This window comes from Pezoporus occidentalis, unplaced genomic scaffold (genome assembly GCF_034315485.1).
Source record: "Pezoporus occidentalis ecotype Australia unplaced genomic scaffold, CSIRO_AGI_Poc_V1 ctg92, whole genome shotgun sequence".
Taxonomy (NCBI): Eukaryota; Metazoa; Chordata; class Aves; order Psittaciformes; family Psittacidae; genus Pezoporus; species Pezoporus occidentalis.
In genome coordinates this window covers 2,609,455-2,634,977 of record NW_026916284.1, presented here as the reverse complement: position 1 = coordinate 2,634,977, position 25,523 = coordinate 2,609,455, and the positions used below count along the sequence as shown (strand labels likewise).

The 25,523-nt window shown below is 53.6% G+C and overlaps 1 protein-coding gene across 21 annotated transcripts in view; it reads left to right on the top strand.

Annotated features, from left to right (window-relative positions):
• Positions 1–25,523, top strand: part of NFASC (neurofascin) — a 79,634-nt gene that overhangs the window by 27,258 nt on the left and 26,853 nt on the right. For 7 of the 21 annotated variants that reach the window (XR_009962137.1, XM_062605376.1, XM_062605375.1 and 4 more), the window contains exons 2-24: positions 2,621–2,795; positions 3,887–3,904; positions 4,836–4,941; positions 5,059–5,255; positions 5,569–5,691; positions 6,136–6,306; positions 8,939–8,989; positions 13,505–13,616; positions 14,225–14,409; positions 14,714–14,845; positions 15,086–15,229; positions 15,578–15,689; positions 15,788–15,954; positions 16,274–16,421; positions 17,025–17,149; positions 18,004–18,039; positions 18,736–18,837; positions 18,929–19,126; positions 20,101–20,171; positions 20,787–21,009; positions 22,124–22,239; positions 23,348–23,552; positions 25,341–25,463. Coding sequence is in view for 20 of the 21 variants with exons in the window: in XM_062605376.1 (XP_062461360.1) it covers positions 2,702–2,795; positions 3,887–3,904; positions 4,836–4,941; positions 5,059–5,255; positions 5,569–5,691; positions 6,136–6,306; positions 8,939–8,989; positions 13,505–13,616; positions 14,225–14,409; positions 14,714–14,845; positions 15,086–15,229; positions 15,578–15,689; positions 15,788–15,954; positions 16,274–16,421; positions 17,025–17,149; positions 18,004–18,039; positions 18,736–18,837; positions 18,929–19,126; positions 20,101–20,171; positions 20,787–21,009; positions 22,124–22,239; positions 23,348–23,552; positions 25,341–25,463 (2,959 nt within the window). In the remaining variant the exon portion in view is untranslated. The remainder of the gene's footprint in view (positions 1–2,620; positions 2,796–3,886; positions 3,905–4,835; positions 4,942–5,058; positions 5,256–5,568; positions 5,692–6,135; positions 6,307–8,938; positions 8,990–13,504; positions 13,617–14,224; positions 14,410–14,713; positions 14,846–15,085; positions 15,230–15,577; positions 15,690–15,787; positions 15,955–16,273; positions 16,422–17,024; positions 17,150–18,003; positions 18,040–18,735; positions 18,838–18,928; positions 19,127–20,100; positions 20,172–20,786; positions 21,010–22,123; positions 22,240–23,347; positions 23,553–25,340; positions 25,464–25,523) is intronic. The other 14 variants (XM_062605380.1, XM_062605374.1, XM_062605382.1 and 11 more) reach the window with 9 other exon arrangements.

Here is a 25,523-nt window from a genome sequence, read left to right as displayed (position 1 = left end):
TCATCCCCTCATGGGTGTCTCCATCATCCCCTGGGATCTGCCCCTTCTTTGTTTTACTTGCATTTAAGCTTTTCCCCCAGTGCCTGCTCAGAGCGAGGAAGGAGGCTTCAAATGGAGCAAAGTTAAGGTCTCACACCCTCCTCTTACTCACAGAAGTATCTGATGCCTCTGGAGGGAGGTTTGAGACAAGGCCTGGGATGTGTTTCGCAAAGCAGACTGTTTGTTAAGAGGATGTTGCAGTGAGTCACAGGGAGAGGGAAAACACCAACAAGTTTGGAAACCATTTCTGAACTCTGGGGAAGCATCTGGGGGAAAAGGCGTCTGTGTGCCCCATTGCCTGGAGGCGCAAGAACCAGCGGGATGTGGCTGCTGTTGGTGCTCGGGTGCAGGCTGAACGCTGGGTGAGCTTCACGACTCTGAGCATCCCCACATGAGCACGTTCATGCCCCTCCTTCAGTTCCAGCCTCTGTGCTGGGAGATGTCCCCGGCCCCGGGTGAGGAGCACCCGGACAATGGGGGCTGTGTTCTGCATGGGCAGGGGCTCGGGCACTGCCGGTCCCCAGCACCCACCTACACGCGCAGGCACGTCTGCAGCGTGTTCCTGGGGCACAGAGCACCCACATCTGCCCCGGACAAAGGGGCCCTGGAGGAGCCTGGTGTTTGCTCTCCTGAAGGTGGGGATGCGTTTTGTGCCTGCTCTGTTGGGGTCATTGTTTGCTCTTGGTCTTGCACGGGCAGCCCTGTCCTCCCTGCCTGGTGTCCGGGCACGGGAAGCATCCAGGGCATTCCCATGTAGACAAATACCTCCCAAGCACCTGTGCCAGGAGCCTGCTCTTCCAGGTCACTCCTGTTTCTTTCACATGAACTAGTGGCAGCTTACAGAAACCAACGCATTCTTTGCTTTCCAGGCTCCAGCAGCATTTAAATGTGTGCTATTTAAATGCCTGCTGTCTTGCACCTTTCCTCCCGTACTTCATCTGCGAATGAAGAGGGGTTTAAAGCATTCTGAGGCAGTGAGGGGCAGCATCAGTGTGCGAGCACAGTAAGGACCCCAGAAACCTCAGCCTCACAAAATCCCTGGTTGCAGTATTCAGGCTGATTCAGTTCCGAAGTCGGACTCATAGCAGAAGGACATAAAACCCCCTGACCCATTACTCACGTTATGCTGTAACTGCAGAAATGAACTGCTTTAAAAAGGAAGGCTACAGATCAAAATGCCATTTTCCCTTGGACAGAAAGCTAAAGAAGTCATCAGAAAGGCTTTGTTCAGCGTGACCTGCTCACAGGGCTGCACAAGGCCAGGACGTGACTTTAATCACTGCCTCGCTCCTATCATCATTCTGTCCTTTAACTCTTTTATTGCAACAGCTGGGTTGGAAAATCCTTGGAAGGAGCAGAAAGGATGAAAGCAGCGCTCCCCTCCAAGCCCCTTCCCAACCCACAGTCCATCATCGGGTGTAACTGGAACAGAATGTTGCCTCAGGCCCCGGAGACCCTGCTCACACCCCGGCAGGGCTGGATGGAGAAACCATCAAGCACACCTGGCTCCCTACAAGAATAACAGGGAAAAGTGTCCTTAAGGGTTGCCTTGTGCTGGGATTGAGCCGGCCCGGGGCTCACAGAGCTTCCTGGGCCACGTGTCAGGGCTGTTTGTTCTCTGTGACATCTGGCTCCCAGCAGCATTCCCTGCGGGACCTGGAGCCCCCCAGCACCCCCCTGTTTCTCTGTTGTTCCCAATGCCCCCTCCCTCCCGCTCCACGCTGGGCTTGGGAGCAGCTGAAGGGGCAGCAGCAGCATCCAAAGCTGATTTATGTGTGATGGAGACGGGCTCTCCTTGCTTGCCAAATGGCCTCTGCACCGCTCCCTGCCTGGCCACATCCCACCTTGGAGGAGCAGCATGGAGCGAGGTTGGGATTTTCCACTGCTCGCTGTCCTGGCTCCGTTCTTGTTCTGAGCTGAGCTCTCTGCACGGCTGATGTCCCTTTTATAACTCTATTACAGAGGGTTGTATCTCAGCCGCCATGCGCCACAGCAGCATTTCTAAGGGGTTTTATGGTACAAATGGGGTGATTTATCCTCCTTTTCACTCTTTATTAATCTGCATTTAGCCTGTGGGTTTAACAGCAAAATAAAAAGCATGGGGATGCATGTGATAACCTGGCCATCCCTGGGAGGTGTGGATGGTGCTGCTGCACATCTGGCACAGGGAGCGAAGCAGCTGGAAATGAGCAGGGACCCCTTCCACTGGAGCAGCTTGCTCCAAGCCCCTGTGTCCAACCTGGCCTTGAGCACTGCCAGGGATGGGGCAGCCACAGCTTCTCTGGGCACCCTGTGCCAGCGCCTCAGCACCCTCACAGGGAAGAGCTTCTGCCTAAACCTCTGAGGTCAGGAGATAACAAATAACCCAAAAGGCTGATTTTCTGCCAGCGGCTGGGGGGACCACAACCATGGGCTTGTACCTGGGTCACCAGAGCCTGGAGGCTGTTTTCCTGGCATATTCACCCCCCTGTCCCTTCACACCAACATCTGTGGACTGGAAACGCTCTCTCCAGAGTTACCCACAGGCAGCAGGTGGGGCTGTGACCGGGTCGGTGATGCTGGCTCTGTGTTTGCTTTGCAGCTGAGGATCCGTCCGTGCGTGCCGCTGCTCTGCTCCCCCTGCGGGACACGACTGAGGTCCTGAGGCTGCCCAGCATCCAAAATGGTCATGCAAAGACACCACCTCACCTGCGCAGGAATAGCGTTCGTTCTCTACCTTCATCACCTCGTCAGCACCATTGAAGTCCCTCTGGACTGTAAGTTGTGGTTTACCCCTTTAAAAGCTCCCGCTGAGGAGGTGGAGCTGTGCCCAGCCCAGGTCCTGTTCCTGCCTCAACTTTTCTTCACTGGTGCTTCTTTGGGGCTGTTTTTCTTGATATAAACCACTTTATAAAGCCACTGAGATTGTCTAAACCAAACAGTGATTTATCGGAAAAGCTGAGCAGAGGGCTCACAACCATGTACGAGCACGTTGCTGGTCTTACCTGGCATGAGTAGACACCTATGTCCTTGAGGATAGCGCAGACCCAGGCAGGTTCTGCAGAGCAATGTGGTTTTTCTCTCTCCTTTGGGACTTGGTGGTTAATTCTGAGCTGGGAACTATGTTTTATGGAAGAGCTGGGGGCTATGGAGCGAGGAGGAAGGGGGCCACGGGCTGATGCTTCTGCTGAACGGGCATCCTCAGGAGCTGTCTGAATGCACCTGGGGTGGGGGCCATTTCTTTGTGGCCCAGCTCCCTCCCGTAGCTGCTCTGTAACAATCAGCCCAGCGCTGCGGGAGCCTCTTCCTTCTGCCCGCTGCGCAGAGCATCCCCAGCGTCAGCAGGGAAGCGCAGCCCCGTGCCAGGGTCTGAAGCCACAAAGTTGTCCTGACAGGAGGGGCTCTGCCCTCTGGGCTCTTGCTGGCCCCTGGCTCTGGGCAGCAAAATGGGGAGGAAGAACCTGAGGTGGTGGCTTCTGGCTGACATTCGGAAGTGACTGAGGATAAAGGGTGGGACAGCTCTGGTCTATGGAGGGGAATAAAGACCTGTGGTACCTGAGGGCACAGGGAACAGGTCCCAGGCTCGAGTCCCTGCAGGTGAAAGTACCCTGGAGCCAGCACTCTTGCTCCCAGCAATGGGAATTTTGCCGGATGCACACAGCGAGGTGTTTCCTTCAGCCCTGGCTTTGTTAGCGTCAGTGGGGCTCTTCTGCAGTGGATGAGGACACGCTCGGATCGTGAAGTGATTTGTGGGTGGTGTTTGCGAGCCCTGCGATAACTGCACGTTTGTGCACGTGACGTGTGCAGGTTTGCTCCTCAATTAACCTTTTCTCTTTTCCCCATCATGCTTGCACTTTGGGAATAACAGCAAATATTCAGAGTGAATGTAAGTGTTCCCCTCGCCCTGTGTGCATGCCTGTCCTGCATGGCCCAACCAGGGCACGACGGGGCTGTGCCGCGCAGGGGCCGCGGTGGCTGTGGCTTGGCACATGGTGGCTGGGTGCATTGCCCACTTCTGTGGCCAGATCTGGGACAATCCAGCCCCAGGCATGGTGGTGCTGGAGGAGCTTGGGAGGAGTGCCTGGGCTCTGCTGCTGTCCCTGGAGCAGGAGCTGGGCTGTCTTTGCAAGGCCAATGTTGCCTCTGCAGGGGCTTGGTACTGCTAATGCTCAGAGGAGAGCAGGTTCCTCTGCCTTGCATGGGTGCGTGTGCCCAATGGGCTCCATGGGCTGACCTGTTTGGGCATCACTGTAGCTCTCAGGGGCAGAGCAAACAGCCTCGGACCTGAGCAGCTTCCTTCCAGGTCAACCACAGGACTGAGCTCTTCAGTTCGGGAGCAGAGCCATGTCCTGCATGCGCAATGCTCCTCACATGCCCTGCCCTTCCAGACCCCAGTGCTGCACCTCTCTGGGGTAACCCGGGGAGGGTTGCACAGGGAGGACCTGTAACGGTCCTGCTGTGGGTCTCTGGCTCCCAGTCCCAGCTGCAGCCCCTCTCTTTGGGGCTCACAGCCAGGACACCTTTTGGTCTCATTCCGTCTGCGGTTGCAGGGAGATGTGACTGTGAAATTCCTTAATGGCACCAAGATACCAAGTGAGAAACAGAAGCTTTCTGGTGCCCGGAGTGCTGAGGGTTCGAGAGGTGATGAGCAGCACCCCCATGGGAAATCCCCCAGGTGCTGGAGGTCTTTAAAGCACAAATTGTCCATCCAGCCTAGGGAAGAAGCTGAAACCCCACCAGGATCTGCTGCAGGATGGCAAAGAAGGCATTCACCCTCTCCACACAACCCTCCTCATGGCTTTTCCTTTGCTTTGCAGTGCCTCAACCTCCCACAATCACCAAGCAGTCCGTGAAGGACTACATCGTCGACCCAAGGGATAACATCTTCATTGAATGTGAAGCCAAAGGGAACCCTGTGCCCACGTAAGCGCATCCTCAGCCCTTGCGCTGCAGCTCTGCTCTCGTTAGAGCTCAGGTAAGGACCTCGCCGGGTCCACACGGTGCATGGTGACAAACCCAACCTTTTCCCTGTGCTTGCAGCTTTTCCTGGACGCGGAACGGGAAGTTCTTCAACGTGGCGAAGGACCCCAAGGTGTCGATGCGGCGGCGGTCGGGGACGCTGGTCATTGACTTCCACAGCGGGGGCCGGCCGGAGGACTATGAGGGCGAGTACCAGTGCTTTGCCCGGAATGACTACGGCACTGCCCTCTCCAGCAAGATCCACCTCCAGGTCTCCAGTGAGTAACGGCAGAGCCAGCAGCCTGAAAGCCGGGGGCATCGCATGAGAGCTCGTAGAAGAGGCGTGGAGTGCTCAAGCATCTCATCCTGCCTCACCTGTTACCTGTGTTGGGGTGTATCCAGCAACAGGGCTGGGATGAAGGCACGGGGGTGATGGCTGTAGCTAACAGGGGTACACTTGGAATCTTGCGTGTATAGCAATGAAGTTTGCATTGAGGCCACACCATCGAAACCAGGCCAGGTCCAGAGGGAACAGATGTGCAGCGCTGCCACCCTCCCTTCCTCACGTGGTGTCTTTGTTTCTAATGGCAGAGTCTCCCCTGTGGCCCAAGGAGAAGGTGGATGTGATAGAGGTGGATGAAGGTGCTCCGCTGAGCCTGCAGTGCAACCCGCCGCCGGGCCTGCCCTCTCCCGTCATCTTCTGGATGAGCAGCTGTGAGCTGGGAGAAAACCCCTTTCCCCATGGACTCCATGGGCAACCTTTCCATCACCTGCAGTGGCCATTTCAAATGGCTCTGTTGAGCGCTGTTGCTGCTTGTTCAGAGCTGGAGGCACTCGTGTGGCACACGTGGCTTTAACCTGGCCAAGGGGAGGCTGAGATGAGCTCTTAGGCAGAAGCTCTTCCCTGTGAGGGTGCTGAGGCGCTGGCACAGGGTGCCCAGAGAAGCTGTGGCTGCCCCATCCCTGGCAGTGTTCAAGGCCAGGTTGGACACAGGGACTTGGAGCAAGCTGCTCTAGTGGGAGGTGTCCCTGGGTTGGAACTGGAGGAGCTTTAAGGTCCTTTCCAAGCCATTGTGCAGCTTGGGTCCTGGGTTTGCTTTTCTCCTTTACCACCTGTGGGGTACCTGACTTGCTCCCAATGCCTCTCCTCCCCTGCAGCCATGGAGCCCATCCACCAGGACAAGCGTGTCTCCCAGGGCCAGAACGGGGACTTGTACTTCTCCAACGTGATGCTGCAGGATGCCCAGACCGACTACAGCTGCAACGCGCGCTTCCACTTCACCCACACCATCCAGCAGAAAAACCCCTACACCCTCAAGGTGAAAACCAGTAAGTGTCACGGTGACTGCTCGGGGTGGCTCTTCCCTGGCCTCTCGGGCAGGATTTTCCTTCCACACACCTGATTTCTGTCCTTGACGGCACTGAGAGCTACCAGGGAGAAGAGCGGCTTCCTGCGTTTCATTTAGGGTAGGACAAGAACCGGTGTGGATGAGGGTTGAGGGATGCAGAGGCAGCTCGGTGCGGGTATCTGCGTGTCTGGGGTAGACTGGAAAGCATTTCAACACAGGTGGGGCACTGTCCCCATCCTGAAGGAAATGTGTAGTATCAAGTGATGCTTCCCTAGTTGGAAAAGCTGGGAAGAGCCTTGGTTTGCTCCAGGTTCATGTGCGGGTGCTGCACTGGGGGACTGAGTGTGTGTGAACCTTGCACAGCTCAGGATTTACCTGTGGGGCAGGAGCTGTTCCTTTGCTCTGGAATGTGATCACAGGAGGGCTTGAGCCCCTGGGCTCTGCATGCACTTCACTTCATGTACTTCACCGCGGTGAGGAGCATTGGCTTGGGGAGCAGGAGGAGCCCGTGCGTGGCTCTCTCCAGGCATGCTTGAAGGCAGGTTTGCTCCTGATGCTAACGTTTCACGCCAGAGCCTGCAGGACGTGATGCTCTGGAGTTGGTGCAGGTCCTGCAGAGCTTGGGCTCTCCTTCGGGGTGTGTGTGATGTGCAGGGCAGCAGTCAGCACGGAACAGCATCTGCGCCCCAGCCATCAGGCAGGAGCCATCTCCTGTTCCCAGTAAGTGCATGCTGGCAGATGCAAGGCTTGGGGAGCAGACTCCTGTATGAAGCAGGCACAAGGTGCTCCCAGATCCTGGCGTTAGGAGCTTAACTGGATCTTGCAGCAGCTTAAATGAGAAGTAATGCTGTTAAAGTGAGCTGAGAGTGATGTGAGAGCACACAGGGCCGGGGGGGGTTTGCACTTTTATGGTAACAGCTTCTCCTTGGTGCAAAGCATGAGTGGAGAATCAGCAAGACAAAGAGTATCAGCTCTTTGCTAATGGTGAGGGATGTGTGTAGGGAGTTAACTGTGAGTATTCCTCATGTGTGCACAGAGCTGGCCGGACAGTGGGGGGACCTGTTGGGGAAGGACTGAGCCCTGCACTAGAGTGAGCTGGAGAAGTCCTGGCAAACAAAGACCTGTGGTCACTTGAGCCTCCAAAGGCTCCATCCCGATCTGTGCAGCTCTAGAGAACATGTGGAAGAGGTTCTGGTTCCTGTGAACAGATAGGAGCTCCCCTCCTGCACACTCAGGTGCCACCAGAGCGTTTTGCTCCTGAGCTCTGTAGAAATGGCTTTCAGTTCTCCTGGATCCTCTTTACGCTTTCCTTTCTGCTCTATTATCATCACATGCAAACCCCATCCCAAGAGCTGCACAGAAGCCCTTATAATGTAAAGAACTGAGGGTCTAATTCCTCATCAGCTTGGGTACAAAAAGTTCTTTATGCTGTTCAAAGGAGATGAGCTCGCGTTGTCTCAAGCTGTTCCATCATCTCAGCCTTAAGACAGGAGCATTGCCTGTCCTTAAAGGAAGTTCATCAGCTGCTGAGAAATCATTACATGGGGTTGCCATGCCCTGGGCTGCCAGAGGAGGAAAATGCAAAGCTTTTGGGGGGTGATACAGAGATCCTCTGGTGAATCACAGACTCCTGGAATGGTCTGTGTTGGAAGGGACCCTAAAGCTCCTCCAGTTCCAACCCCTGCCACGGGCAGGGACACCTTCCACTAGGGCAGCTTGCTCCAAACCCTGTCCAACCTGGCCTTAAACACTTGGTATCCAGGTTCAGGTACCTCCTGGGCATCTGCGGGGCTCTCCTGATGCCCTTGCACAGACCCATGGTGTGTGGCTGTTGACTTCAGGCTCAGGGGGACAGCTATGTGGTAGCCAACACAGCCTCTGGCACCTCTTGTTGGGCAGATGACTCCATAGCATGGCTGTGCCGCATCCTAGCGGGAACCAGGGTGTTCTTGGACGCCAAAGCTCTACTTTGGGTTGCGGTGTGAGCTGAGGGCAGGTCCTCAGCAGTTGTGGGCTTTCTTCTTCCAGCAGAGGTGGTGGCTGTCAGTATGCGAGAGCAGCGGGTTACTGAAAAGCTGGTGCTTTGCACGTGGCAACATCTACTTTAATTATCTGGAAATGAAAAGGGATTTTCCACCAGATTGTGCTTTTAGGACCTAATTATTGTTATTATTTGTTCATCTTCCCCATGACCTTCTGCACTGTTATGCAGCTGCTTGGCTGGGTCCAGCCTGTGCCTTATGCTGGGAAAGAGGAGCTGGAATGTGTTTCCTTCAGTTAACTGAGAGAAACCCCATTTTCTTCTCCAAACGGAACAGATCTATTCCCCCCTCCCCAAAGATATAAATGTCTTTATAACAAACAGAACACCCCAAGGAAATGTTTATGATGCAGTTTTCACCCGTTGATGTGTTTTCCCCTCCCATAGGAGGGACTGAGTCCTCTTTGCCTCCCCTTTATTGCTGTGGTGTCTGTCCTGGAAGGCAGCTGTGCTCAGAGTGTGTTTGTGTCCCTGCTCTTCCCTGTCTGCCTTGCTCTCGTGTTCTGGGAAGCGCTTTGGCCCCTGCCCCTCTGTGGCCCTCGGGACGCTCACGGTCTTTTGTTTATTGCAGAGAAACCCCATAACGAAACGTCCTTACGAAATCACACTGCCATGTACAGTGGTGAGTCAACGCTGGCTGCTGGAGACCTCCACGGGTTAACCCCCTGCTGCCTAACCTGACTGACTCCTGCTAACCCCTCTGTGTGTGCCCGTGTCCCCACATGTGGGTTGTGGCCTCAACTTTGCCAAAACAAGTGGGGCAAAATGAGCCAAAGGGTGATAAACCCCCCCCGAAGTTCTCACTGTTCCCAGTGATTGAGTTTTAAGTGAATTAACGGGATACACGGAGGCTCGAGAGGTGTTTGGGTTCATAGGGTCTGGCCCGAGTAAGCCCAGGCTGCTACCCTGCTGAAGAGGTGGCTTGTCCTCAGCAAAGGCTCATAATGTAAAGATAAGACCCACCATCCCTCTCCTTGTCTTCAGAAAGAGCATCTGTTGTGTTCGCAGCTAAACACGGGGAGAAAAGGGGACAAAAAGGAGTGTTTGGTTCCGGGTGCTTTGTTTCTTTGTGATGACGTTGTGCATGCACTGGATGCTGTCTGAGGCTCTTCCCCTTTGTCTGCGCAGGGAGATCACCTCCGGAGCCTGGGTTTGCTGGGAGAGCCCATCCCAGACTCATAAATTATGCTTCAGACACAAAGCACGTGGCTCCCGGTGCTGAGAACAGACTGGCAGTGTCATGGATGGGGTGGGATAACGCGGGCAGCAGCAGGGGTTTGCATGGGGGGGACACGGGGCTGTTTGCGGGGAGCACAGGCACTACCAGGGGTGTGAACCAGAGACCACCACAGAGCCTGTCTGCTGCAGGCCAGTACTGGTGTGGGCAAGGGGTTGCTTTGTGCCCCCCTTGCTGCTTATGGGGACCCCACACTGGTCCCCAGCCATGTCCTATAGCGAAGTCTTGCTCAGCTTCCCACCTGCAGCCCCAGCTTGCTTTGTGCCTTGCAGAACCCAGGCACAATTTCTTTTCCATGGGGACTTTGGGGGACAAGAAGTGCTTTTGCCAGCTTAGAGCAGAGAGAGTTGGAGTGTGAGGAGAGGAGGATGTGCCAGGTGAGGACACTGGCTGCAGTGTCCCCATGAGAGTCGAGGGAACCATGATGCAGCATCTCACTGGACTGGGAGGCTCCTGAGGATGCTGAGGAGCTCAGCAGAGGAACCAGCCTTGGGCACGTGCTGGTGGCAGAGAAAGGGCTGGGTGTAGTCTGAAGGCATTTGTACAAATGGCTCTGAAAGGGGATTGCTGGCAAAATCAGCTTCAATGGGGACTGCAGCAGCTGCATCATGCCTCAAAGAGAGCTGAGCATGGGTGATGCCTCCATCAAAGGCATATGGGGCCAGGGACCAGAGAAACCCAGTGGTGAGCATCCCTCTCAATGTATCATGCACCTCAGAGTGTAAATGGTGCTTGCATTTCAAAGAGGACACCTTCATGCTGGCTGGGCACTGCTTTGGTGCTTGCAGCTGGGGAGGGAGAGTCACTGAGGTGGTTGTGGGCTTCTTGATCTCCTGCTCCGCATCTTTGTGCAGGGAAAAAGGATGCTCAGTAGTCACCTGGGTAGGAAAATGGGATCTTATCTGCACAGCCTCACAGATCTCTGTTCATAGGTGCAGAGCTGTCTGGTATTTGCATGATATGGGCTATGTGCACTTACCATCCCCTGGAATGCTTTATGGAACAGTGGGCTCAGATCACTCACTCACACTCCTGTGCAAACCTGAGCTCCAACCAGCATTCCTTAATGATCTGCTGATAAGCTTCTTACCCTCAGCCCTTTTTCCTTCTGCTAAGCCTGTGTTTCTCCCCGGAATGCCCCATCCAGCCATCCTGGCCGCTGGAACCAGCTGCAGCAAAGCAAGTTCCTAGGGGTGGGGAGTGGGGAATAGGGACTTGTCTCCCACGTGGTTTAGGTTTTGGGAGACCTGGGGCTCTTGGACCCTCTGCCTTGGGGTGCTGGTCCCTGTGGCACGGGCTCGGCTCCAGAGCCAGCAGGCACAGGGCTCTGCAGAGCGTGCAGGGATGGGCTGCAGCGGGAGCAGTCTGTGATGGATGTGCCCGAGCTCATCTCGGGATGTGGGCCCGGCTGGCGTGGATGTGGGGCACGAGCGGTTTGTGGGACGCTCGAACTGCACAAGGGCCAGGCCAGTTGTGGGGGATGCATCCGGGAGACTCCTCCAGGCCCCTCTCCCCGTGTCTCATTGTGGGTGCAGGGATTTCCTTGCTGCAAAGCTTAATTGCCTGGGCAAACTGTCTGCAGCTCTGAAAGAAAAAGGATCTGAAAGGATTAATTGAATCCTTTATTAGCAGAAGCTTCTCACCTCGTTCCTTTATAAATGGAAATGAAAGTCTGGTTTGTTCTTTTTCCTTTGGCAAACCCGCGGGATGATTTAAAGCTGGTTTCAGTGTGCGGGAGGGAACAGATGGGATGTGCCTCCACGTGCTCCTTCCCATTATTGCCTTTCAGCAGCAACACGAGTTGATGTTCAATCTTCAGATGCCTTGGGTCAGGGCTGTGGGGAGGGGTAGGTGAGAAGTGCCCATTCCTGGGATACCTTGTTCACAGCTGAACGGGTCCAGTTTCACAGAGACACAGCAGCAATAGGTTGGAAGCAGAGCCCATTTCTGAGCAGTAATAAATAGCCACAGGATTTATTTTTCCAGTTCTGTTCCATCCAAACACGAGTGAAACGTTGCTGTTTGCCTGACAGCATCCAGCTGGAGCAGTTCCTCTGCCTGAGAGAATTCCTGGCTGCTCCCTGTTCTAAACAACAAAATATGGATTAGGAATGCTGTACTAAGGCAAGAAGCTGATCAGCTCTGCAGCGTTGCTGTCGGTTTTCTTAAGCAAGTGGATAGGATACTAATTTGTCTCCCTTATTTTTAATTGTCATCATTAATATATGGCTTGTAAAATCTAGCTTACATTGCTGCTTATCTCTCCTAGTTATAACCCGGGCTCCTGAGCAAGTGGTTCATTGTGGGGGTGAAATGCACAGCCTGATGGCTAAGAAGGGCCAGTAGTGGCTTATAGAGCCTTATCCCACTCTCCTAATGGCGTGAGCAGAGAGAAGTTCATGAGGCTGGCCAGAGGGATGGGAGCTGGTGATGAACACCAGCTCTAAGCCCAGGCGCTGGCTCTGTGCTTCCCGGCGCAGCCCCGGCATGGGCTGGCTGGGGTTAACCAGGATGAGATCCTCCCCAGAAGCAGGCGAGCGACCAGCCTGGCGGTGCCTGCCCCGGGAGCTGGCCCTGCAGGAGAAGGGCAAGATTTGCCTTCCTGGTAATCCATTAATCCAATAATTGACTAACCCGCTGAGGAGCACGCGCTGCCGGGATCCCGCGGGATCGGGGTGTGGAGCGGTGGGGTGCGTGTGTGCTCCTGGGCTCCGGCTCCGGGCTCGTCTCAAAGGCTCGGTTCAACTCCTGGGGTTGGGTTCGTCCCCACTGTGAGCCCTTTCCCTCGGGCCAGCTGATGGCAACTCCATGACCAGCCCTTGCCCTCCCTCTTCCCAGCCCTTTTTCTCTACCAGAGTGCATGGGGAGGCTTCCCAAATAGCTGTGGGCATCCCCAAAAGCCTCATGGTGCTGGGCACCCCGGCTGCCTCCTGCTCATCGAAGAAGCAGGAAAGGGATCATTCTGCACCCCGAGATCCTGCTCCATGGGCTCTCCCACAGACCCATTTGGTATCTGCAGTGACCCTGTGCCAGCCCCGGCCATTCTGTCCCCTCTCCTAATCTCGTAACCTCCATCTCTGCTACTGCTGCTTTCAAGCCCATCTCATCCTGTTTTGTCCTCACTGATCAAGATCTAGTTTAATAATTCCACTTATTAATGGAATTTTTTCCATTAATAACAGATTTCTGTGCCCTACAAAGAGACCTTCGCTGTGTGTACGTGTAGAGTCATCTCCTGTCTTATCCTGGTTTTCTCCTGTTCAACATTCTTGTCCAGTCCTGAAATTTGCCCTTTTGGTGGCTGAGTTGTTCCTTCCCAAAGGACACTGTCCTTCCAGGTCCAGCAGCTCCATGTAAGGGTGGGAAACCTCCCTGGTGCTGCTGGAGCCCCAGACAGTGCTGGGATGCTCCATATTTCAGAGATCCCTGTTGCAAAGCAGCTCAGTTGTCCAAGCAAACCCTTCCTGTGCCCATTTGTTCCCTTTGTCTTTCACTACATGTTGTGTCCATCAGGATTTCCAAGTCTCATCTGATTTCAGACCATTTCTTTGCGCTAGAGGCAGGGGCAGGCAGGAAAGCACTGCCCCATTGGGAGCTGATGGTGATGGGACCATCCCTGCGGCTCAGTTCCCTCTGCCCATCCTTTGCTGCTCCTTTACCTCTCTGCCTCCCAAACATCCCCTCTCCACCCATTTTTACTTTAAATATTACCTTGAGCCCTCCTCCACTCTCCAGGTGAGTTCAGCATCCCAGGCTTGACCAGGAACTTGACAGCTCCCCCCTGCAAGCACTGTGTACTCCCACCCCTTACGTGCCCTCCCCATTGCTGCACCAAAGGATGGTTTAAAAGCACTGTGTTTTGTTTGTGTGTTTGTTTTCTTTCTCTCCTGCTGATTTCAGCCCGAGGGATTACGGAGACGACCCCCAGCTTCATGTATCCCTATGGAACCTCAAGCAGTCAGATGGTGCTCAGAGGAGTGGACCTCTTGCTGGAGTGCATCGCTTCAGGAGTGTATGTACCGCTGGTGGGGATGGGGAGAGGGTGGCCTGGCACCAGGATGCTGAAGCATAGAACAGAATCCCGGAATAGTTTGGGCTGAAGGGACCTTAAAGCTCCTCCAGTTCCACCCCCTGCCATGGCCAGGGACTCCCTCCACTGGAGCAGCTTGCTCCAAGCCCCATCCAGCCTGGCCTTGAACACTTGTTGGCCCCTTCAGGCACTGGAGCTGCTCTCAGGTCTCCCCTTCAGGAGCCTTCTCTTCTCCAGGCTGCCCCAGCCCAGCTCTCTCAGCCTGGCTCCAGAGCAGAGCTGCTCCAGCCCTCGCAGCATCTCCATGCCCTTCCCTGGACTCACTCCAAGAGCTCCCCGTCCCTCTGGTGTTGGCGTCCCCAGTGAATCAGTGGTGCAGAAAGCATCGTTCCTTTCCTTTTAGCTGTCATAACATCCTTGGAGTGTAAGAACATGGAGGAACAGGAGAGCGGAGTTTTGCAGCCCTGTTCACAGGAGCAGGGCGCTCACTGTCCAAGGGTGGTTCCCCACTGAGGACAAGGTTCTCAACTGTTTTCTTAGGAGTCATTTTCTTGCCTTGCAAAAGGATTTATCTCCTCCCCTCTCCTTAGACCAGCACCGGACATCATGTGGTACAAGAAAGGAGGAGAGCTCCCAGTCGGTAAAACCAAGCTGGAGAACTTCAACAAGGCTCTTCGTATCTCCAATGTCTCCGAGGAGGACTCCGGGGAGTATTTCTGCTTGGCCTCCAACAAGATGGGCAGCATCCGCCACACGATCTCGGTGAGAGTGAAGGGTACGTCACCTTTACCTTGCTGTCTTTTTGCCCTTCCCGACCAGCAGCATGGAAGGGGCTCCTCTGTGCTGGATCTAGCCACCCTCGCTGCTTGCCCAAACTGACCCGAAAGCAGTGTGAGACGTGTGTAACCCAGCAGGGCCCCGCTGATATCAGGGGTTGCGTGTTTGTGTGGCCACAGATGGGGGGAAGAGGCTTTCCCCCCTTGGGCACCCGGGGAAGCCTATGTTAGCTCAGCAGAGAGGGGGTTCTGGGTGAGGTCGCGCTGCTGCGGTTATAACCGGTGCGTTGGTGTGTTTTAAAGCTGCTCCGTACTGGCTGGATGAACCCCAAAACCTCATCCTGGCCCCCGGTGAGGACGGCAGGCTGGTGTGCCGCGCCAACGGGAACCCCAAGCCCGCGATCCAGTGGCTGGTGAACGGCGAGCCTATAGAAGGTGAGCAGGGAGAGGCCGTGCCTCCCAGCCAAGGATCTGACCATGAGAGCCAGGCACCCGCTGAGCTGCGTGCGTGGGCTCCAGCATCACAGCACATAAACCACCCGCTTGTCTGAGCTGAGGCCAGCTGAGCTGTGTCTCTGCAGGCTGTTCCCTCGCCTGGCTTGGTCTGCAGGCAGAGGGATGCATCATGATGTTCTCTGGTGAATCTTAGCTGAAGGAGCACTCTGTGTTTTGCAGGTTCTCCCCCCAACCCGAGCCGAGAGGTGGCTGGAGACACCATTGTATTTCGGGATACCCAGATCGGCAGCAGTGCCGTGTACCAGTGCAATGCATCCAACGAGCATGGCTACCTCCTTGCCAATGCCTTTGTCAGTGTCCTGGGTAAGTCCTGATGGAAGATGAACCCTGCTCATGGCAGATGAATGCCCCATACTCGAGTTTTCCCTGCAGAAGTTCTCTATGTGCTTTCCTCTTTGTGTTAGCTGCTCTGAGGCTAATGCACAAAGGCACATGGAGCAGAAGCCCATTGCCATGAACCTGCAAAGCCAGGCAAGGCTGAGCAAGTCCTGCTGGTGCTAAGATGAAAGCAAGGTTAAAGAGGGAATGGAGAAGCTTTACTGAGTCTTGAAAGTGCCAACACGGAAGAGTGGGGAGGGTGAATGGGAAAGGAATGGCAGAAACCAGGCACTGTCTTTTCTTTCTCAATGGTTGTGATTTTGCTCTTTGCAGATGTGCCCCCACGGATACTGGCCCCCCGCAATCAGCTCATCAAAGTGATTCAAAACAACAGGACCCGACTTGACTGCCCCTTCTTTGGCTCACCCATCCCCACCCTGAGATGGTAAGAGCTGCAGCACATCCCTTGCCAGCCCGGAGGGTTAGGAAGGGGAGGTTTCCTCCTCTTTCTTCCCTTACAATAGCACTCTGTGGTGTTGTGAGGTTTAAGAACGGCCAGGGGAACACGCTGGACGGAGGAAACTACAAGGCACATGAGAACGGGAGCTTGGAGATGGAGATGGCTCGGAAGGAGGACCAGGGCATCTACACTTGCGTCGCTACCAATATCCTGGGCAAAGCAGAGGCCCAGGTTCGCCTGGAGGTTAAAGGTAGGGGCACGAAGGGCTCTGGGTCAAGATGGTCTCTTGGGTCCCCTGAAACTTGCAGCAGAAAGAATAGTTCAGGTTAAGGGAGGGTTGGTTGTGGGCTCCAGCAGCCCATCAGCAGGATGGGCACTTGTCATTTGAAGCTGGAATCCAGACCATGGTAGAGATGTTCCCTTTTAATGTTGTATAACATTGGACAGTTCACTATAGGAAGCTGGCCGAGCACTTGACGTGCCTGCTTGTCCTTCCCAAGTGACCCCACTCGTCCCTGAGCTAAGCCCAGCAGCTCGGTGCCTGACGCTTCCCTCCTGCCTTGCTGCAGACCCAACGAGGATCGTGAGAGGCCCCGAAGACCAAGTGGTGAAGAGGGGCTCCATGCCGCGCCTCCACTGCCGCGTAAAGCACGACCCCACGCTCAGGCTCACCGTCACCTGGCTGAAGGACGACGCACCCCTGTACATGGGGAACAGGTCTGTGGGCAGCACTGCCGTGGGGCCTCTCATCCGCCTGGGGCCGTGAACGTCTCAGGAGTCACCACGGATAATATGGGTGAACGTGGAGGCCTCATCTAGGCAACCTTGACACTTAGAATGTTACCAGCTCCTTCCAACAGCTCTTGCCTAGCAAATAATATTGATTTATCAGTAAACCAGGAGTTCATAGGTTTTATTTACAGCTATTTCAGGACACATGGGGCAAAGGGGTGGGTTAATAACAAGCTACTTCAACATGAACGTTTATCTGCTATCAGGTCCAATTACAATTTCCTTTTCCATAGCTGACTCCCTTCTCAAGCAGTGAGATGTGATCACAGGACGTGAACCACTGAGACTGCAGTCCTAAAAGTGTGGTTATTCCCTGTACACAGCAGAGCACATTCACTCATTCCTTAGAAAATGAGGTTTCCCAGAATAACTGAACACTTCCTTAGCTGATACCATCTTCAGACCAGCGATGTACTCCTGTTCTCTTTGGGCTTTTATATGTATTTTATCAGAGAACACTTAGACCTCAATCCTGCTGCCTAATGCACTCGGGCACAGTTGTGTGATCATTGTTTTCATCCCTTTCAGGATGAAGAAAGAAGATGATGGTCTGACAATATATGGTGTGGCTGAGAAGGACCAAGGGGATTATACCTGCGTAGCCAGCACGGAGCTGGACAAGGACTCGGCTAAAGCCTACCTCACTGTACTAGGTAAGGCTGTCCTAAGTGCTTTGTTTTAATAGAACAAGCTGAAGGTCAGATGGAAAAGGTGATCATAGGATTGTCCTCTGAATCAGAGATGCTCAAGGAGATGCTGGCAAAGCAATTGTTCCATTGCTGCAGGACTCGGCAAGGACACGCTGCCTGATCTCCGGCTCAGACAATGGCATTGAATGAGTTGAGGGAAACTTGCATTTGAGACAAAAAAAACCCAGAGTGGTTATTACAGAGCTAAAAATACCCAAATGTGGACGCTGAAGCTCTGGGAGAACAGCCCTGAATTTGTCACTGAATTGAACTGAATGTCAGGGTGCTGAGCAACGCTGCAAACCCAGGGGTGACCTTGCAGGTCCCCTTTGCAATGCAGACAGTGACAAACCTAAGCCCCTTCCCCATTCCCATTTATGTACCCTGTGAGATCTATTGGTACAACACAGTTCATCAATCCCTGCTCTTGGCCACCTCAGGTCTTGCTGCATTCACAAAGGGCCCCAACCTGGCAGTGCTGCTGGCACAGACCCACAGTGCCCTATAAGAGTGCAACATGAGCACACATGCCCAATGATTGACACGGCTTGAGTTATTTCCCTTCCTTCTCCCCTAATAGCTAATCAACTCTATAACAGGCTGACATCTCCCTTTGCTGTGTACTACAAGGATGGATAAAGGTGTGCAGAGCTTGCCTGGAGCTCTCTGTGCTGTCCCTCCTCTGGTCCCCAGGCAGGGCTGGATCCTTCTGTAATCCATGATTTTATGTGTAACTTTCTGTTTGCCAGGTGCTGCTCTGGCCACCCAGACTTAATGACCAAACTAACCCCGTTAACAACCAATGTCTTACCTTGCAGCCGTCCCCGCTAACCGTTTGAGAGACTTACCCAAAGGTAATCACCACTAATTCATGGCGTTTGCTTTACTTTGTGAAATGATTTTCTTTTGCCTTGCCAATAACACCAGCAGAAAACAGCTGAAAAGGTGGGAGCTGAAGCTTCCAAGTCCTGCCCAGGTTGTCCTTGAAAACCCATCCAGATGGCCGCAGGTAGGAAGGTCCTGTGTGTCCCACTTGCAGAGTGCAAGAGTGGCTTTACCCATACCTGGAAATGGTGAGCCCTGGTGGGAGAAAAGCAAATCACTAATCCCTTGACCTTTGATTGGAAGGAAGTTCTTACTGTTATTGCATGAGCTGGTTCTGTGCAACCCTGTGGGTTGTGAGCAGGTACAGAAACCAGGGTTGGTGCCCACTGCATTTCTAACTAGTTTTCATTGAGGTTTTGTGTCCTTTGCTCCATTTGTTCACATTTATTTCTTGGACCGCTGCATGTAGTTTGTTGTAAGCTCTTCTGTCCCCCTGCTCAGCCACTATATTGTGCTTTACCGCCTGAGAAAACCCAGCAGCGGGCAGGGTTTCAAGGCATGGCACTATTAGAACATGAGCGCGTTTGCTCTGCTCCACCAAGAGCTGCAGGATGTGAATGGAGTTCATGTCCTGGGTGCGGGCTGGGGCAGCCAGGGCGAAGCGATGGGAATGGGACTCGCTCCCGGGACAATCCCAGCCTCATTCCTCGTTACTCGGCCACCAGAACGACCCGACCGGCCCCGGGACTTGGAGCTGTCGGACCTGGCCGAGAGGAGCGTGCGGCTGACGTGGATTCCGGGTGACGACAACAACAGCCCCATCACAGGTGCCACCGCACCCTCTGCCCGCGTCCATCCCATTCCTCCCGTCCCCCTGCGAGCTGAGCCCTTAACCCCAGCTCCCATCCTCTCCCCCAGACTACATCGTCCAGTTTGAGGAGGACCGGTTCCAGCCCGGCATGTGGCACAACCACTCCCGGTACCCCGGCAGCGTCAACTCGGCCATCCTCAGCCTCTCTCCTTACGTCAACTACCAGTTCCGGGTGATAGCAGTGAACGATGTGGGCAGCAGCCTGCCCAGCGTGCCCTCCGAGCGCTACCAGACCAACGGGGCACGTGAGTACCACCCACCCGCTCCCTCTTGCCGTGGAGACTCCTGGCCACCACTCTCCATGTAGACCCCTTCCTCGTGGTGCATGCTCCCAGCTCCTGTGACAGGAACAGACGCGCACAGGTGAGGGAATGAGCTGGTCCATGCAGCACTACTCAGATGGAAAGATTGATGTAAAGGTCACTCCAGCAGAGCCTGTGGAAGGAAAGGCCGGTTCTGTGGTACAGAGAAGCTCCCTAAAGGAAGGCTTTCATCCCTTCTGACCGCAGGAAGCTCCGAAGCCTCTTGGAAAATGAGACTCGAGTGTAAAAGGCATTTCTGTTCCAAAATTGCTAATTCCACTGCCAGAGCTGGCCAGGAGCCCACATCCACGCTATGAGGGTGCTGAGGCGCTGGCACAGGGTGCCCAGAGAAGCTGGGGCTGCCCCATCCCTGGCAGTGCTCAAGGCCAGGTTGGACACAGGGGCTTGGAGCAAGCTGCTCTATGGAAGGGGTCCCTGCCCGTTTTTATGATCCCAGCCCACAACCAAGGCTTTTGTCTTCAGTTTTTGTGCCCTGTGGAATTCCTGGGAGAATTCCCAGTGGGAATTCACCAGCTTTGCCGTTGCGCTGCATTTCCCACTGTAACGATTGCAGAGCCTCGTCTGCGGTATCGGCTGGCATCTAGTGTTGGGTTTGGGCATTACTCGTCCTGTTTCAGATGCCAAGCGGAGGACTCGGCTCCCGGGGCACAATGGCTCTGTCAATGTAGGACATTCTGAGGGAGAACAGGAAAGAGGCTCCTAAATAAATGGCCTGGTTTTCACCAGCTCTGAGCGGCTCCTGTTCCATTAACCTGAATGGGAGCTTCTGGAAAAATCAGGCCACCGACTTCTGCCTTGGAAGTACTTTTGGCTTGCACAGCGAAGGGGGCTTTACTGCACCAGTCATTCCCCACCATTATGAACTGCTCTTTATTTTATTTCAATGTGAATTTCAGGTCCTGAAATTAACCCAACAGGAGTCCAAGGTGCAGGGACCCAGAAGAACAACATGGAGATCACCTGGACGGTGAGTTCTTCTGTGCTGCTGGGCCCAGCATCTTACCATCAGGGTCACAGACGCCATGACAGAGAGAACTCAGCATCTCTAGCATGTGTGAGGTACCACGCAGAGTACCAGCGCCTTCATGATCAGAAAGGGAATAAAAAGCAGAAGATGCATCTATAAGTGAGGCCATTGTTAGTGCCTAGGAGAAGGTTTGTGACAAAAACACTCATTTGAACTATGTCAGCCAAAGAAAAGATGCTGGGTCAGAGATGCAGGTTAGGGAGGGTGCTCAGGGGGTCTGATCCCTTAAGCAGTACATAGGGCTCACAGAGGAGCTCTTGCTTTTCCTCATGGACCAGCAGGTGTCACCCACAAACCAGCATCTGTAAGGAGGATAGAGACTGCAGTAGCGGCATGGACTGGAATATAAGGCTATGGTCTTGGTCCTGCCTTGGGTCTGGAGGGCAAGGGCTTGGGATGTGACTCTCCGGGAATGAATGCATTGACCTCCTTCGAGATTTGCTGGTGGAGCATGAAATGAGAACCAGCTGCTGAGCAGAACGTTTCAGAGCTCCACAGCAGTTGTTCAGTGCAGTTCCTCCTCCTCACTTTCTTTTCCTGTTTTGGTCCATGAAGCCTCTGAATGCAACCCAAGCTTACGGGCCCAACCTCAGGTACATCGTGCGATGGAGGCGAAGGGACCCCCGAGGGAGCTGGTACAATGAGACGGTGAAGGCGCCCAGGCATGTTGTCTGGAACACCCCCATCTACGTACCCTACGAGATCAAGGTGCAGGCAGAGAATGACTTTGGCAGAGCACCGGAGCCTGACACCTACATCGGCTATTCCGGAGAAGATTGTGAGTACTTCCTCAGGCAGAGATTTCAGTGTTTCAGGGCAGGAGCCCCCCCCAGCTGGCGCCTGCGCCTGGGACGTGTTCACAGCACTGCTTGAATGGGCACAAAAACCCAGTTCCAGGCATGGGAAAGAGGCTTGGCCATTGGGTTCTGTCCTGGGTCCTGCCTGCATGACCCAGCTCACTCAGCATCTCCCATGCTCTCTGGAGCACCCAGAGAACACTTTGGGTTTGGGAGATGGTCACATTTCCCTTAGGATGAGGATTGGCTGTATTCCAGCTAAACCCCCATTGAATTCCTTGCCCTGACCTCACCTCGGATGAGAGGTGCTACCCATAACCAAAAGGGCTTTGGTTCATCCTGGACTGGATTCTTGTGCCTCTCTATAAGGCCCCAGCTTGGGCTCCTGTTTGCAACACACACTGGCTCAGCTTATCCTAAACCTCTGCCTGGTCCCACAGAACAGCCCCAGGTTGTTTAACTCTTTCCACCTTCTTTCTGGGCTCCTGGTATCACTTTCTGTGCCTGTAGCATCCGAGCTCCTGAACAACTCTCATCCTGCTGGGATAATGAGATTTCCTGACAACAGCTTTAGTTTTAAACAAACATATATTAATTCCTTGCATTGCAGCATCAGTGGTGGGTCCCTGGCTGTGTGACTTCAGGAGTACCAATAAGTAAGGTAGATAAGCCAGGTAACCATAGAATCCCTGACTCATTTAGGTTGGAAGGGACCTTAAAGCTCATCCAGTTTCAGTTCTCCCCTTCCCATGCTAAAAACCCAACAGTCAGCTTTTAAAGCATGCACATGTCAGTGAGAAAGAGTGCTGGGCAGGGAGGTGATGCTGTTCTGTGTATCTGCATGGTCATAGGCTCTGCTCACCCCAAGTGAGGGCAGCCAGGAGGCTGAGGACGGGCCTGTCGCTGCTATTCTATCAAGGTTGGAAACCCTCAGAAACTGACTTTAAGGAGGGAGAAAAGGAGATGAACATCCCCATGAAAACAGGGATGGCAGAGCCTGACAATGGAAAGATGATGGGGGGCAGAGGGGCATCTGTCTGGTCTTCAGGTACCGCAGGTACCTAACGTACACTCTGCTTTATCCCGACCGCTCAGATCCCAAGGCTGCGCCTACGGATGTTAGGATAAGAGTTTTAAACAGCACTGCCGTTGCTCTGACCTGGACCCGAGTGCACCTGGACACCATCCAGGGACAGCTCAAGGAGTACAGAGTGAGCAACCCCAAACCTCTCTGTGCTCACCATTAATACAGCTAACCTCCTGCAATGGGGATGACAGAAACCGCTCCTCCAGCCATCAAACCCCTCTTGGATGGCTGGGTGCAGACCCAGCTCTGCTCCAGAGCAGCACCACCAATGAAGGGCTTTGGCTTGGTGCCTGGACAGGGTTGGGGCTGCAGGATCTGAGGTGCTAAAGGCAAGCGGGGCTGCCCTTGTTCGCCCAGAGAGGGACGTGGGGTGCTGCACCCATGCAGGAAGGTGTCCCCTGCCTCTAGAGCTGCCCATGGGGTGGCTGTGGGAAGAGCCACCTCCGATGGGTACCAAGAGGTTAAGTTTTTGTCATCCCCAGAGTTCCTACATCATCTCTCATGAACACCAACCCCTGCAAAGCCTAAACCCAGCGGTCGTACTGACAGGCAACTAAAGACAGCTTGGATCCTGGTGTGGTGTGGTTTCTTTTAATGGTGAATATTTATTGCTAAAAACCTAGTGTCCATTTCCAGAGGACAGACCCCATTCAAAACAAGCAAAAGTCTGGACAGAGATTAAGCCATCACCAAAAGTACGTGTCCTGCAAACAGCATTTCAAATCCAATGATGTGCTGGGCATAAAGCAAGTTCCCTGGGTACTGCTTTCCTTTTTCCTGCCTCTGCGCTGTCATTCTGGTCTGTTTTCTGAATGAATCTTATTTCTGCATGAAATAAGATAACAGCCAGGGCTTCAAATGGGAGACTTCCCAAATGCAGGCTCTCCTTTGTGCCTGGACGTGACCCACCTCTCCTTGTCCATCACTACGGGTAGAAAGGGAGAATCACTTGATGCCTAGAGCTTGGGAAGCAGAAAACAGCTCTTTGTAGTCTGACCTGAGTGTTGTGTGACCTTTGGTAAGCTCCTAACCCCGTGCTCAGCCTCTTCCTCGGGTAACACCACTCACCTGCCTTGCCTGGGGGGATGTGGAGCTTCATTAACCCCTCTAAAAGGCTTCTTGCAGCCACGAGATGCTCTTTGGAGAGGCAAAGTTTTGCTCTGCTTTTGTTAATGAAAGAAAACCAACCCTGACACAGGAAAAGCTTCACTTGCCATGCATGTTTCTTGAAGGCCTATTTCTGGAGAGACAGTAGTTTGCTGAAGAACCTGTGGGTCTCCAAAAAACGGCAGTATGTGAGTTTTCCTGGAGACCGAAACCGGGGCATAGTGTCCCGGCTGTTTCCTTACAGCAACTACAAGCTTGAGATGGTTGTAACCAACGGGAGAGGAGATGGGCCACGCAGTGAAGTTAAGGAGTTCCCCACACCAGAAGGAGGTAGGTTCCTTGGGGGGGGTGATGTAGGGAGAGGTTTGGGTGGTTCAGCTCCATGGAGAGGTGATGCTGCTGCGGAGATGTGCCAGGGATGAGATTCAGCCGAGCATCTTGTGGGCAGCATCATTGTCACACGGCTCTGCCTTTGTCACCACGGGAGAGGTGACATCTCCGCACCTAGAGCCAACTGCTGGCACTCTCAGCCACCCAAAAATGCCCTCCGGGTGCTTCGAACACATCAGCGAGTAGCTCTGAGGTGGAGCAAGAGAGATGTTTCAGCAGCACAGCACAGCCCCGTGCCCTTGATTTGCTGCCTGACCTGCCCATGTCCCCACACCTTCCTGCGCTGCGGGTCGGTGACGAGGAGGGAACGTATTCATTGTGCTCAGTAAACGGCAGTTAGATCTGCCCAAGACCCGAGTGCTTTTCTCCTGAAAGCCCATCACTGATACCCTGTCAGGCTGTTCAGGCAAGAGCACCTCATTCTTCTGGTTAAAGAGCTTGTGTCAAGGATGAACTTGAGCTTTTCATTTCCTTGCTGTCACAAGAGCTATTTATAGGCACACTGATACCTTTCCGTTGGAGCTGCACTTCCAGAGGCTGGTGAGGAATCTTTGGGCGCAGAACAGCACAAAAATGCAAGAGGAGAAAAGAGTAGAGGCTGGAAGCAAATCCTGTCTCAAGTAACACAGAACACCGTGGTGGTCTTTCTCGCCTTCTTCATCCTATTCCTGCTGCACAAGGAACTCTTGCTCCTGTTTTACCATTTTCTAAGGGTTTTCACTTGATCAGCCTCAAGTCAGCTTGTCCCAAGAGAAGGGACTGTTTCAATAGGGTGGTTTTGCAGTCAGGGGCATTGGATGGAGCTGCTTTACCTGGGTGCTAGAGGCACACAGACTTTGAGGTACCTGTATGGGTTCGGGGTGGCTGTATGCATACATGGGTGGCACTGATTGAAGTGATTATAGTGGATTGGACTCTTGCAATAAGGAAACTCTTGATATATTTTTTCCTATACCATAAGCTATTTTACTGCCCATCCATTCTATCTATATAACATACAATGGTGTTTAGGAAACTGAATGATACTCTGCAAAACTTCTGGTTAAAGAAACAGAAATCACTGATGCCTCAGATCAGAGCACTGAGTTCTTTCCCCAGTTAAGACACCACAATCATGAGTAAGCCAGGAGATTAACTGCATTCAAGAATGTATAATGCTTTTCTTCCTTTACTAGCTCTGAATAAGCAGTCATAACAGCAGCCAGTCCTCAGGGTAAGGACCACTGTATATGCACAGCACCAGCCCTGTTCTGGATCTCCAGGTGTCAGTAACACAGAGATGCTTTGCCATAAGAGAAGCTGCTCTACTCTTTTTCACTGTTCCAACAGATAAATAGATGAGATGTAGACGCTGGGCTGGGTGGGGGCTGTAAATAAGACCTGTAAAATGTGTGTATAACATAGAGAAGTGGCCCTGAACTGTGTCATAGCTCTGCTTCACACTGCAGCATCCTTCGCGGGTGCTGTGCGGGCACGGTGCTGCTGGGTTGCATGCAGAGCTGCTCTGCTTTCTGCTCCCTGCACACACGCTGCTGAAAACCCTGGCCTGGTGCATGGTTTCTGGCACAGATTCTTGTTCAGTCGCTCTCTGACCTTTAGTGTGTGATCTGTGTGTGTATTTGTGAGCGTGGAGTGCAGCACTCAGCCTGCACTGTGTACAGTATTGTAAGGTATGTTCTCTTGTGTGTTTTCTTTCCCTCTCCTCCCTGCTCCCATCCTCCTCCCAAGTGCCCAGCTCCCCCAGGTATTTAAGAATCCGACAGCCAAACCTGGAAATCATCAATCTGGAGTGGGATCACCCAGAGCATCCCAATGGAGTCCTCACAGGATACAGCCTTAGATATCAAGCCTGTACGTTCCATGTGTTATCTTCTTAGTGATAATAATGGAGCCATTGAGTGTGCTCCTTGC